We start from the raw sequence: 12054 nt of genomic DNA, 5'->3' as shown, positions 1-12054 counted from the left end.
AGTGCTGCTGCCCGGGCCGGACGCCCACAGGGTCGCCGAGGCTCACGCGCCCGGACCGAGGAGCCGCAGCAGTGGCCGCCCACCCCAGTAACACACAGGTTTCATCCTTCTTCCAGGAACGCACCAAGGAAGAAAGCAAACAAACTAACGAGTCAAACAGGTAGCTCGCAGAAACTGCTGGAAATGTTATCTCGCTCTCCCGGGTACGGCAGTCTAACTTTTCCTGGCCAAAGGTGAAAGCAAGCCAAGCAGCAGCACCCCAGCGGCTACTCGCTGTCCTCGGCCTGCAGCCCACTCCAGCAGGCCCCCCCGGCTTGTTCTGGTCGCTGCTCCATCGGTCGCTGGGCGAACTCGCCCAGGCCCCGAGACGAGCAGGGACACCACACCTGAGCGTGGCGGTTAGCTGGAAGCGCTCGCATCCCACCCGATCCCCCAGCAGCTCCCGTTCCTCTCAGGACCCAGCGCTCCCGGCTTGCTGCAGCCTGCCAGCCCCACAGCAGCCCTCACACATCCCGTGCCTCTCCTGAGTCCCTTAACCCCCCCACCCCCCATCTGGCCACTGCTGCTGCACCAAACTCCGCACCACTTCTTGTGTCTTGAACGGCACCTAACTAACTCTCCCGCATTAAAAATAAAAACACCGCATTTATCTATCTTAGAGCGTGGCTTAAGTCAAGGCTTTCATCGGTGAGATCACGCGAAGAAGAATTAGATAAAAATGCACACCCAGCATTTTCACAGTCTCAGGCAGGGCACAGAGAGCCTTCTCTCTTACTTTAAATTACTGCCTGTACCGAGAAATAGCCCGACCCTTGTGAGACGACTTGTCCTAAATGTCCTCCTTGCTGACAGCTACAGGGGGATTCTGTCTAGGCAGGACGGCTGAGTGAAGGTGACCGAACAGAGGAGGGGGAACAACAAATAATTCCTGCATGGCAAGAAAAGCTGTAACAACGAGGGAACACAACATGGGAAAGCACCGGCTTCCAGCAGAGTACTACAGAAAGGACACACAAAAGTGATCAAAAAATTGGCCCAAGACAGAGGCAGAGAATGAAAGCTGAAGAGCCACAGTAATTAATGGGCAGAGAAAAAGAAAACAACGCCAGTCTGTCTGAACTGAGGGCCATCTACCTGCAACAACTTTTCTTTATTTCTTTTTTTTTTTCTGGCTAAATGTACCATTCTTCACTGCATCTTCCCAGCTGAAAGGTGTTCCTACGTTAGATAGAGCAACCTTCCTCCCCCCCAGCCCTGGTGTGCAGGTATGTCTCCTCAAACTCCCAGGAGATGCTGGTGCTGGTTCCTACCCTGCACCGTAGGCTCGGCTATCACCCCTTGAGCCTGCACACACTCCTTCCCACCACGCTTGTGCGCTGCATCTGAGCACATGCTGATGGCCTGAAACATTCTGCTTGGTTAGAAAAAAAAAAAAGGCCTTAAGCCTGAAAAGACGTGCAAGAGCTAGCTACAGAAAATCTCGGTCAAAGCCAGTCAAGACGGGTTGCTTAAAAAATAAAGTTAAAATACTCCTGCGCTCCCCCTACACTTCATTAACAGCCAACTTTTTGTCCCTCCACCTCACCTCTATCTTTTGTGAAGCTAAGAAGGGACAGGAGAGGGGGAAGCAGAGAGAGAGGAGTGTTTGTTGAAGGAAAGAAGATCATGTTTCAACAAGGCACCTTTAAAATCCTATAAAATACTCCCTCTGAGCAAGCTTAACCTGTTTGCTGATAGATAATAGCATGTAATACTGTAGGCTCCATTCAGTCTTTTCCAAGGTCTGGGCCCTCTGCCACTGAACAATTTAATTATAACACTTACAAAATGATTTAGGCAGAGTTATCTATATTTGAATAAAGCCCTCCCACCTACTTGTACAAAAACAATTAGGTAAAAGGTCTTCGTCTTATGTAAAATTCCCCAGGTAGTAACCCTGACCCAGTTTAGTAGTACTAGGCAAAGCCGGAGCTGTTAATATTTCTTAAAAGCCCATTAAATAAACCAGATTATTGAAAATGTAAGTCAACATGATGCTGGGAAACACTCGACAACAAGAAGCTGTCCGCTATGACTGGGACCATTAATACCTGGGTAATGGTCCGGTTACGTTAACTTAGGTGAAGATCACCAACACAAAGCAACGATTTTTTTCTGTACCCTCTCCTCCCTCCTATTTTTTTGGCAATCAGACACAGAATTGTTCATATACTGGTATACTAAGAAAAATACACAGCTGTACAGCAGTGGTCATTGCTTTGAATAGAGTCCAGGCTAAACCCACATTAGCTAACAGAACTGCTAAAAATGGCACTGCCTTTCTGAGGCCGTAAGTCAGTGCAAGTCCGGAGGATACTTCAGGTTTTGTTACTGCTAGTCATTTACATCCTACACAGAACGGCAATTAAATAATAGCAAAATGCAAAAATAATACAAAGAAAAATCCACTCCTGCCTACTAACGGTTTCACAGGAGCTCTGTGCACACTTCATACTGGGTTCCTTCCTCTCCACTGCTGTGCCAGCATCGGTGCTTGTTCAACCCACGGTGAACGGGCTCAGAAAGCTGCACGGAGAGGCACAGGAGCTGGAGCGGAGGGTGAGCAGGGAGGGAGATTGGCAGGAACTTGACCTTCGGCTGCTTCTAATTTGCACTGCGGTGCTACGGTCCTGAAGAAGCACATGCAGCGTTGAATGCCTTGCAGGAACATGCTCACAGGATGAAAACCAATGTCATTTTCAACCACATCACATACCAGCAGACAGTCTCAGGGGAGACCGAGAGCTCAACTCCATCCCCATTTCAGAACTGTTTTCCCCCTTAGCCAGCTCCTTCAGGATGAAAACAAAAACTCTCAAGGAACAGAGCAAATGAGCTTGCATTAACACTGTCCCGCGTCTTAGTCGTATTTGGTATGTAATGAAAGTGCAGAAAACCTCAAGAATCAGCAAGGAAATTCTGATTAAATTCATTCAATTAAAAAGAAAAAAGTAGGGGTTTTTGTTTGTTTGTTTTACTGCATCTTCCTGATAACAAGAAGCAAACAATTATCTCCCAGAAGCATTACTTCACAACTACTACTTTGAACAGTAATTGCCTGGACTGTGAATCCAATTAATGCAGCTACAACTCAAGGGTACATTACATGCAGACATGCCAAGCCCATCAGCTAAAAATCACAAACATGAGGAAAACAATTATCAGGCAAAGGAAAGATGATGCTTACAGAGAAGCCTACGCTTGAAAAGTGAGCTTGCAACAGTGCCTGAATTTCAAAAATGGTAAAGTAATAGGCTGACTAATTAATTTCTTACCTTTTACATACTACGTACTTTCACTACTGCAAGGTTTGGCTACCTCAACCTATGCTATTAGTTAACATTTATAAAGTAATAGCACACTGATGCCCCAATACATTTGACTGGCATTGCATTTACAATTTAAGTTCTCCGTGTTCTGACAAGGTCTGCACAAGCATCAGCAGGAGGCAAGGGCACCCTTGGGTGCTCCAGCGCTAGCTGTCCCATATCCCCAAGTCCTCACTGCCATGCCCCAGCACATTTTTCTCCTTGCAGACTTCATTTACTGTTCCTTTTCACACTGACAAGTTTATTAATGGTAAAATGAAGCAGAAGATTTGAAATCATTTTTGCATTATTACAGCTGTTTCTGCTTGTGATTCCATCCCTCCTCATTAATTTTAAATACGGTCCCACTGCCTCTGAAATGATCAGAGACCTCCAGCACTTAAAAAGTGCAGAAACCTTTCTTTATGCACAGCCCATTTTGCATTCACAATAAGCACATCAGTCATGCCACTTATGCGTATGTTTCCTTTTCCACTTCTTCTAAGATACTGTTCTTGTAAGAAAGGAAATATCCAAATACTCAAAGCCTTAGTCAACTTCTGCTGCAATTGGCTCAACAAGCCACAGGTATTAACGCACTGCTGCCCTCCCACCCAGCAAATGCCCTGGCCGTCTCCCAAGTACGCACACTATCTCCCTAATGAGCACAACGCCTTATCACCATTGTTTGTACTGCAACAAGAAGCTAAGAGCCCCGGCTCAACGTGTGTGACTGGCACTGGACAAATACTCAGCTGGAGACACTCCTCGCCTGGAAGGGTTTGCTGCCTAAGTGGACAAGACAAACAGCACGGGACGGAAGCCAGGAAGCCAGGAGCACCGGGGCGAAGCAACTTGCCAAAGCCAGGAGGAGCCTGGATGCCCCTCCAGCTCCCACGACGCCCTTCTCATCCACTGCGCCCAGCTACTGCCTACAATGGCCTTTTCAAAACACCTGCAGAAGTAAACATATCCAAATCATAAAACAAAAAGAGAGCAGACATAGAGACTAAATTCCTTTCCTTCTACTTCTTTTTGAAGCAAGGAACCAGGATGGGAGGGCGCTCTGATGGTTTCTCGGTTTCTCGTTTGCTAGATGTGTAGGTTCCGTCCATTTCGTAGAGATGGAAATTAATGACACGTTCAGCTATTTGGGCAGGGTTTCCATCCACTTCTCTGTGGATCTAACTGGAACATTTGTGTGACACTCACTTGTGGATGAAGCACTTAACATGTTTTTTCAGGGAGCAATCACCCTTCAAAACAGCCACAAATCCTGGCTACCAGAGGCGCCTTAGACATTGAGAAGCTTTAATAAACTGGGTACACAGAGCTCTTTTCAGTGAAAATACCAAAAACGCATACACATTCTGTTGATGCCAGTGAGCCTTGAGCATTTTGCTGAAGCAGGACCTACAACATTTTCACTGACAGCCACAGAAAGGCTAAAAAATGCCAGACAGGTCTGTTCCTGCAACAGAAGCAACGTCCCTCTCTTCCCCCACCATATTTGTAAGTTATTTCTCCTTCCTTCTCCTTCCCATGTCACATCAACCTGTTTTTTTCCTCCAACATGATGTCTTAGCTTTCTTTCAGACACAGTAACTAGCTCTAATGTACCCTATTCATGTGCCAATCAAGCCATCATCAAGATCCTGGAGAGAACAATACTTGTATGCAAAGACCTATTTTGGACTGGTATTTGAGTCACTGCAGGCCAGCCATTAAGCAATCACACGTACGGTTAATGGTCTCTGTTGACACATGGTGGGGAATTAACCACGAAAAAAATTCCACTGCATTATTAGGAAAGGGATGGTGGCCTGGAATAGAAATATAGCACGAGTTCCTGCGTCCCTCCTTTCACTTAAGAAGAGCCGCACGTTTGGTGCAGATTACGGGCTGGTGGGTAGGAGCATTTCCCTCACATAAGCGGCGGTTATTTACAGCAGGGAGTAAAATGATGCATTCCTCAGGTGTCTGTAACCATTTACGCTCTGACTTGGGGACTGAGCAGGGAGGCTTCACCTGTGCAGGGCGAGCAGCCCGCGACGCTCCTCGTACACCCACCGGGATCCGTCACGAAGCAGGAACGAGTGGTCCGTGCCGACTGTGGAGAAATCCGTGGATGGATGGAAGAGAGCGGGACCTAGGGTCATGCGTGTTGTGTCCCAGGTCAGTGTGGGATCTGGCACGTCCTGCTGCCACCCCACTCCTAGCAGAGGGGCTCTCAGCACGGTTTTACCGCAGCTACTCTCTGACTTCACGGTTTTTAAAAACTCTGTATGAAAAGTACCACTGCTATCCAGGGCTCCGAGACCACCCGCGGTTCAGAATGCCAGGCAGATAATCCGCTCACGCTGAGGGTCGTGCTGTGCCGGGCAGCACAGGGATTTCGGGAGAACCATGCAGCATCTAGTGCCTGTGAGGACCAACATCTTCCCAAGCACTGCCGCCAAGCGCCTTCGCCAGGCAGGCTCCCTGCATCCTGCCACCACCCAGGCTGTTCGCGAGGGGGGTCAAATCTAAGCCATGTAATTGTTTGAAGCCTGCTGTGCATCTTCTGTGCTTTATCCACTTCGCTTCCTTCTGGCTAGGGTCCTGCCTCCAGCCACCACGGCTCAGTCTAAGCACAGAGCTGAGAGAAGTTGTAAACCTGACGACGGAACTCTGGGGTACAAACATTCAAAATGCTATTCTCGTGCTACCGATATTTTCATATTTTACTAAGGTATCTCCTAGATATGAGGAACTACGAGGAATATTTTAATGCCTTCATCTCAGTTAGCAATAACGCCATCAAACTGGCTGGATTAACAACTTTCCACACATGAGGGGCTGGCACCTGGGATCCCCTTAGCCCAGACACGTGTCCAAACCATTCACAACAACCAGCGTTTGCTGGCAAGACTTGAGATTATTAGTAAAAGCCCGTAAAGCCAACTGTAAGGCATTGTTAATCCATAGGTCTCCACACACAAACGCGACACCAGTCTTGTCACAAGGGGAAAGAGAACAGCAACAGGTTACAGGCTTAAGGCTTCAATACACATTCCACCAAAAGAAAACATGACACATAGCAGCTACATCTCCAGTGAAATGAACACCAAATTCCCTAAAGGAGTTTGACAGAAAGATATTTGTCATGTTTTAAATAAATTAAGTTTAACACTATGTTTGCAACCACCTTCAAACAGGACAGTACAGGCAGTAGGGACAATTGTCCTTGCCATCTCTCAGTCACATCATACCATCAGCCAGCAAGGTGACCACACCACAACTCTAGAACTTGGTATTTTCATCAATGAGTTACGTTAGTCCCAGGTTAGAGACAGATTGGAGTTTTAACTCAAAGCACATATTGCTAACCCAGACACTTCATATGTGAAAAAGTCAATGTTTGGCACACTATTGTTGAGCAAATTCGTAAGTATTTTTTCTTTACCAAAAGCTTCTGTGAACAACCAGTGCTGAAATATTAAGAACATCTCCAAACTATGCATCTAACTGGCTTAGTAAAGTTTTTTTTTTTTTTTCCCCTTCCCACCTCCACTCTCAGGTCCCTATTTCACAGCCATAAACACGTCCAGTGCGTGTTTCATTCCATCTTACAGTTCCAAGGGCAATTCCATAAAATTTAAACCGCCCAACAGGAGCGTACGGAGCCACGTTCACCCTTGGGACTCCAAGGACACGACGTCTCGCTCCACCTAGCAACAGTGCACTTACTTACTGCAACAAACACTTCCAGCTGAACGCTCCTCTGAGAGCATGGCAGCCTCCCGAGCTAAAGGCAGGCATCCATGGAGGTTCACCCCCACCTGGACTCACTCCGTGGGGCTGGGCAGGTTGCTTCCCCTCTCCAAGCCCCTGCTACCCTACTCAAAGAAGAGAAATCTTTTCCGCATCTCAGAAGCGGGGGGGGGATAAAACTACTGATGTTTTTGAGCTGTCCAGACAGAGCCCGGCACTTAAATCTGTTTACGCCAATAGAAAAGCAGTACTATTGTTATACGCTTATATTCCTATAAAAGTCTTCTGTTGCATTTTCGCTTGGTATTTTTGTTCTGTTAAAAAAAAAAAAAAAAAGAGAGAGAGAACACGAACAGCTACAAATCCAATTTCATAAAAAAGCCAACTTAAGTAACTCTGAGTATTTTAAATTTTATTCATTTTCTTCTGGTTTATTTTGGTCTGCTAGTCTGTCCCACCCAATGTTTAGAAAGCAACCTGAGCCTCAAAAGTCTGGGTAAGCCCTACATTTTTAGAAGACTAAAGCAAAAAAGCAAAACAAAGTTAGTGTATGAACATGGTCACTGATAGGATTAAGCAAGAACACAAAATATAAACATTCCAATCAGGCCAAACCTGTACATAACGGTGCCAACATTTACCATTTTTTCACTTGCATATAACACATAACTTGGATGTAACTAAAAATTATTTCTGGCAAAAAAAGCCTTTTCTGCACTACAGCACTATAATTATCTATATACTGTGGGAAAACGAAAAGCACACAGTACCGCTTTCTAGTGTCAAAATAGATTTCATGGCAGCACCTGGAATTGCCTTTATAGCACTAAATGTGCTTTTACATAGCAATTTGCAAGGCATCTTAAACTAGCTGATGAAGCATGAGCTAGCCAGTTTTGATAAGATGTAAAATTTAGGTTTGGGTAATTCTTAGTCATCAGTTACCACACTTTAACAGACAAGTTAATTTTCAGTTTAAGGAAAAAGCTTCCTATCCCTTTTGAGCTATACTGGTTTCAGCCACATTCCTCTTTTGCATTTGAGATGTATTGCCTAGTCCCTAATACACAAGAAAATGCAGGCTGAACATCCGCTCTTACCTTCCAATGAACCTTAGATACTAATCAAAATGAAAGCTGCGCAAAGCGCCTGCCAGGACACTCTTAGGAACGAGTTACAGGTTCAGCTTCTACTTCGTCATTACTTTAGTAACCAAGGGTCGTCAAACAAGTATTTCAATTCAGCTTTATTTTTTCTTGTATAATGAAAGTGTCAAGAATTATCTCGTTCCTATCAGACTAAACACAGAACTCACATTTCAAGAAATAAAACCTCAGGTATGCTTTGCCTTCTTTCGAAAAGCATAACTCCTCGGTGGTGAAAGCTGCGTAGCTTTTAAACTACTTTTTTTTCCTCCCCCAAACTCCATTTGAATATGACATGCACCAAAGTCCAGGACCTACAGGGACAGCAGTACTCGTGTCCGTGTACTTTGTATACATAATGGTGGGTTCCCTCCCATAAAGCCTGCAATAAAAAACTAGCTGGCATTACAAACACTTGGAAAAAACAGCAAGTCATTAGTGCTTTCCAAATTTGGCCACAAACTGTTCTTCCTTTCCAAATGACGGGCAGACTAGTTCTACTTCTCCTGCGAGTAAGGCCTGGACTTCAAGAGCACAGCCTGGGGGCGGTCAGCACCAGCACTCGCCCCCCAGCAGGCGGCCCACACCTGGGGACCTTCAGCCCCCACCTGGGGACCTCCGTTTGCTGGCACCTCAGGCTGAGAAAGAAGCTGCTTCACAGGACCCGTGCTGCTCCCTCGCCCCCTTGGAAGGGTTAGCCAGGCCTCCAGGCTGGTCACCCTCGTTCCTGCCAGTGCATCTGTGCGTTCAGCCATTGCTGCCAAGGCTGCACAAACGACTTCAGGGCACTGCTCACATACGCATCTTGTGTGTTTTCAGGAACTTGGCAGAGTCCGGGCTCTACGCTGCCGCCAGCCAGCAGATGACAAATGGCCGGCGAGCTGCATCCTCAGACAGGCCGGAGGCCTGAGAGGAGGCTGCCTGCGCCCTGCCAAGGGGACACGGCGGATTGCCATCGGCCTGTGCTGGCCATCAGGCAGTCACAGCTACAGGTAAACAGTCAGCCGGTGACAAGGTCTGTAACAGAAAGTAACCAGCCAGGCTGAAGAAAAAAAGCAACTGAAAGCACAAAACCTCTGCTTTATGCACCCCAGGATGAACCACCAGTCACCTCATACAACTGCCACCTCCCACAGCCAGAGGACAACAGGCAGACTCCTCTCACCACCAGCAGAAAGCCACAGAAGATCACCACGGGCTTTTTTTTTTTTTTTTTTTTTTTTTTTCATACTGTTATTCTAAGCCATAAGGCAGATTTGGGTGGCTATGCAGAGAGGCCACAAGCAACCTACTATAATCACCAACAGGTCTTCTGAGCAGCTAATGTGCTGAGACGGTGTTCAGCACAATAAACTAAGATAGATAAACTCCGAAGGCAAAAAGGGTCCTTTATCAAAATTTGTCCCCAAGACTTTTCCAGAACCAACACAGTTAGCGAACCTGATTTGTTCTCAACCGAGCCTTTTGCACACATGTAAACTACGACCATAGGTTTAAACAGAGAGATCTGGGGGAAAGGAGTACGCTTTTTATAAAAACAAGGGCTGGAGGAAAAGATATGATAATATTTTGGATCAGCTGATTAGAGATGTAGGAGCAGGGGTGGCAAGTTCCTGGCACGCAGATACTTTCTGAGGTCCCTAGTTGCATACACCGAGTTATTCTGCAGCCCTAGGACTTCCTGCTAACCTGCAAGTGTCCTTCTGCAGCTTCTGAGCTAGCAGCTATAGGAGGGTTAATGCACACTGCATAGCAATTAAAAAAGAAAAAAAAAAAGGAAAAGAAAAAAACTACAATAAAAAAAAAAAAAAAGCACAAAAAATCCCACTCCCTCACACACAGAGAAAAAGCTGAGTACACTGTTAGCAGAGGGAATCCACCCATTTACACAATCCCACTCCAAGCCAGCATATTCACAGTAGTTTTCAATAAACATCTACACAAGTCACTGGAGGGGAAAAAAAAAAATCTGTTTTCTTTCATACAATTCCACAAAACTAACTGTCATCACAACCATCCTTGTGGCAGAAAAGTCCATATTTGCCTGCAGTTAAATCCGTCTGCAGCTGCCCTGTGGAAAAGACAGCCAATAATTGGCTTCTTTCACCTCTGTTAACCACGAACAAAAGTGTCATTCAGCTTCCAAATGGACAGAAGGCACCAATGGATGGGCAGCTAGCTGAGCCAATGGGCTGGAATAACAATAACCCTGTAGCATTTTCTTTTCCCTTTTGTTTAGTCTTTCAAAGCCCTTAATTAAGACCCTCACAAAGCACCCCTACAGGCTCCTTTCAATGAGGCATTACACGCCTGTTTTCTTGTATTTAAGGAAGAAAAGTAACAGGGATTTCTGAAACACATTAAGCAGTATACACAATTTCCACGTATTCACAACCGAAATACTGTTACATTTCAGCTTTTAAATATTATCGGCAATAGAAAGAAGTCCAAGTTTACTGCGTCCCCTCTTGGCTCTATGTTCCTTGCTATTTTAAGGGGGGAAAAAAAAAAATCCAGCCGGTCATCAACGTGACATAGCTACAGCAGCTCGCCCACGTCCACCACAAGGCAGCAGCTCCCAGAAGGCAGGCAACCGGCGGGGATGCGGCTGAAGCACCCCTGGGCCCGGGCAGATGGGGAAGCTGCTGCGATATGGATGCCGACTTGCGGGGACCGCAACGCCAAGCACTGGCATTGCCCAAACACCAGCGCTTGTCCACACTCGGGTACACCCTGCTGGTCTTGGTGGCCTCGCAGCCGATTCAGCGCCGGCTTGTATATAATACAGATGAAGGTCATCTGTATTCCGTTAGTTACAACCGAACCGCTGGAGTATCAGCGTCTCTATGTGAAACAGCACGTCACAGCCGCTTTGCAGCAATGTGGGCAGTCTCTGCTAAACAGCCCCTTTAACTCTTTACAGCTACAGAAACTTACTGTGTGAGACCAAACAGCAGCTCTTTTCCTAAAGGACTTCTCCCCCAAACAGCAAACATAAAAGCTTTAAGAAAACCCCTATAAAATATCCTCCTCGTGGGTGTAGGCTGCGCAGGACATCCAGCCCTTTTCCACCCAAACCAGCCCTTTTCCACCCAAAACCAGCCCGAGTGACAAGCTAACGTGGGAGCTTGCTTGGCAGGTCAGCGAGTGGCGAGGCGATGAGGGGAAGGGACAGCAGGCGCAGAAGGTAGACCCAACAGCTAACAAAGCTCGTCCTGCGAGCTGCTCAGGCCGTAGGTGGCATCTAAATCAGCCTTAGATGGCTGATTTAAGGCCCAACAAATAATAGACAACTATCACCTGTTCCCCACAGCATTCTTGCTTCCTTCTACTCCAAGGAAATATGACATAGCTCTACTAAAAGATAAGAAAGAAAAAAAAGAAAGAGAGACTCCTCGTCGCAGTCTACAACTTCCTTGCGAGAGGGAGTGGAGAGGCAGGTGACCTATTCTCTGTTATCACCAGTGACAGGACCCGTGGGAAGGGTGTCAAGCTGAGGCAGGGGAGGTTTAGGCTGGACATCAGGAAGAGGTTCTTCACCGAGAGGGTGGTCGCACACCGGAACAGGCTCCCCAGTGAAGCAGTCACTGCACCAAGCCTGTCTGAATTTAAGAAGTGTTTGGCCTGTGCACTTAGTGACATGGTCTAAACTTTTGGGCGGACCTGTGTGGTGCCAGGAGTTGGACTCGATGATCCTTATGGGTCCCTTCCAACTCGGGATATTCTATGCTTCTATGATTCTATGATTCTAATATATGCATGATTTGGTTTAATGCCTAACTCTAAGCATACATTTTTAGGAAGCCTGC

At 46.5% G+C, this 12054-nt stretch overlaps 1 protein-coding gene across 2 annotated transcripts in view; it reads right to left on the bottom strand.

The window, feature by feature from the left end:
- Positions 1-12054, bottom strand: part of LGR4 (leucine rich repeat containing G protein-coupled receptor 4) — a 75586-nt gene that overhangs the window by 47815 nt on the left and 15717 nt on the right. The window contains exon 1 of one of the 2 annotated variants that reach the window (XM_066997455.1): positions 5376-5521. The exons of the other annotated variant lie outside the window; for it this stretch is intronic. Coding sequence (XP_066853556.1) covers positions 5376-5506 — 131 coding nt within the window. The 5' untranslated portion in view covers positions 5507-5521. Of the gene's footprint in view, positions 1-5375; positions 5522-12054 lie in introns of those variants that run through there. 2 annotated transcript variants of the gene reach the window in all.

This window comes from Anser cygnoides, chromosome 5 (assembly GCF_040182565.1).
Source record: "Anser cygnoides isolate HZ-2024a breed goose chromosome 5, Taihu_goose_T2T_genome, whole genome shotgun sequence".
NCBI lineage: Eukaryota > Metazoa > Chordata > Aves > Anseriformes > Anatidae > Anser > Anser cygnoides.
The sequence above is the reverse complement of the archived record's forward strand: the minus strand, read 5'-3'. Positions and strand labels throughout refer to the sequence as shown.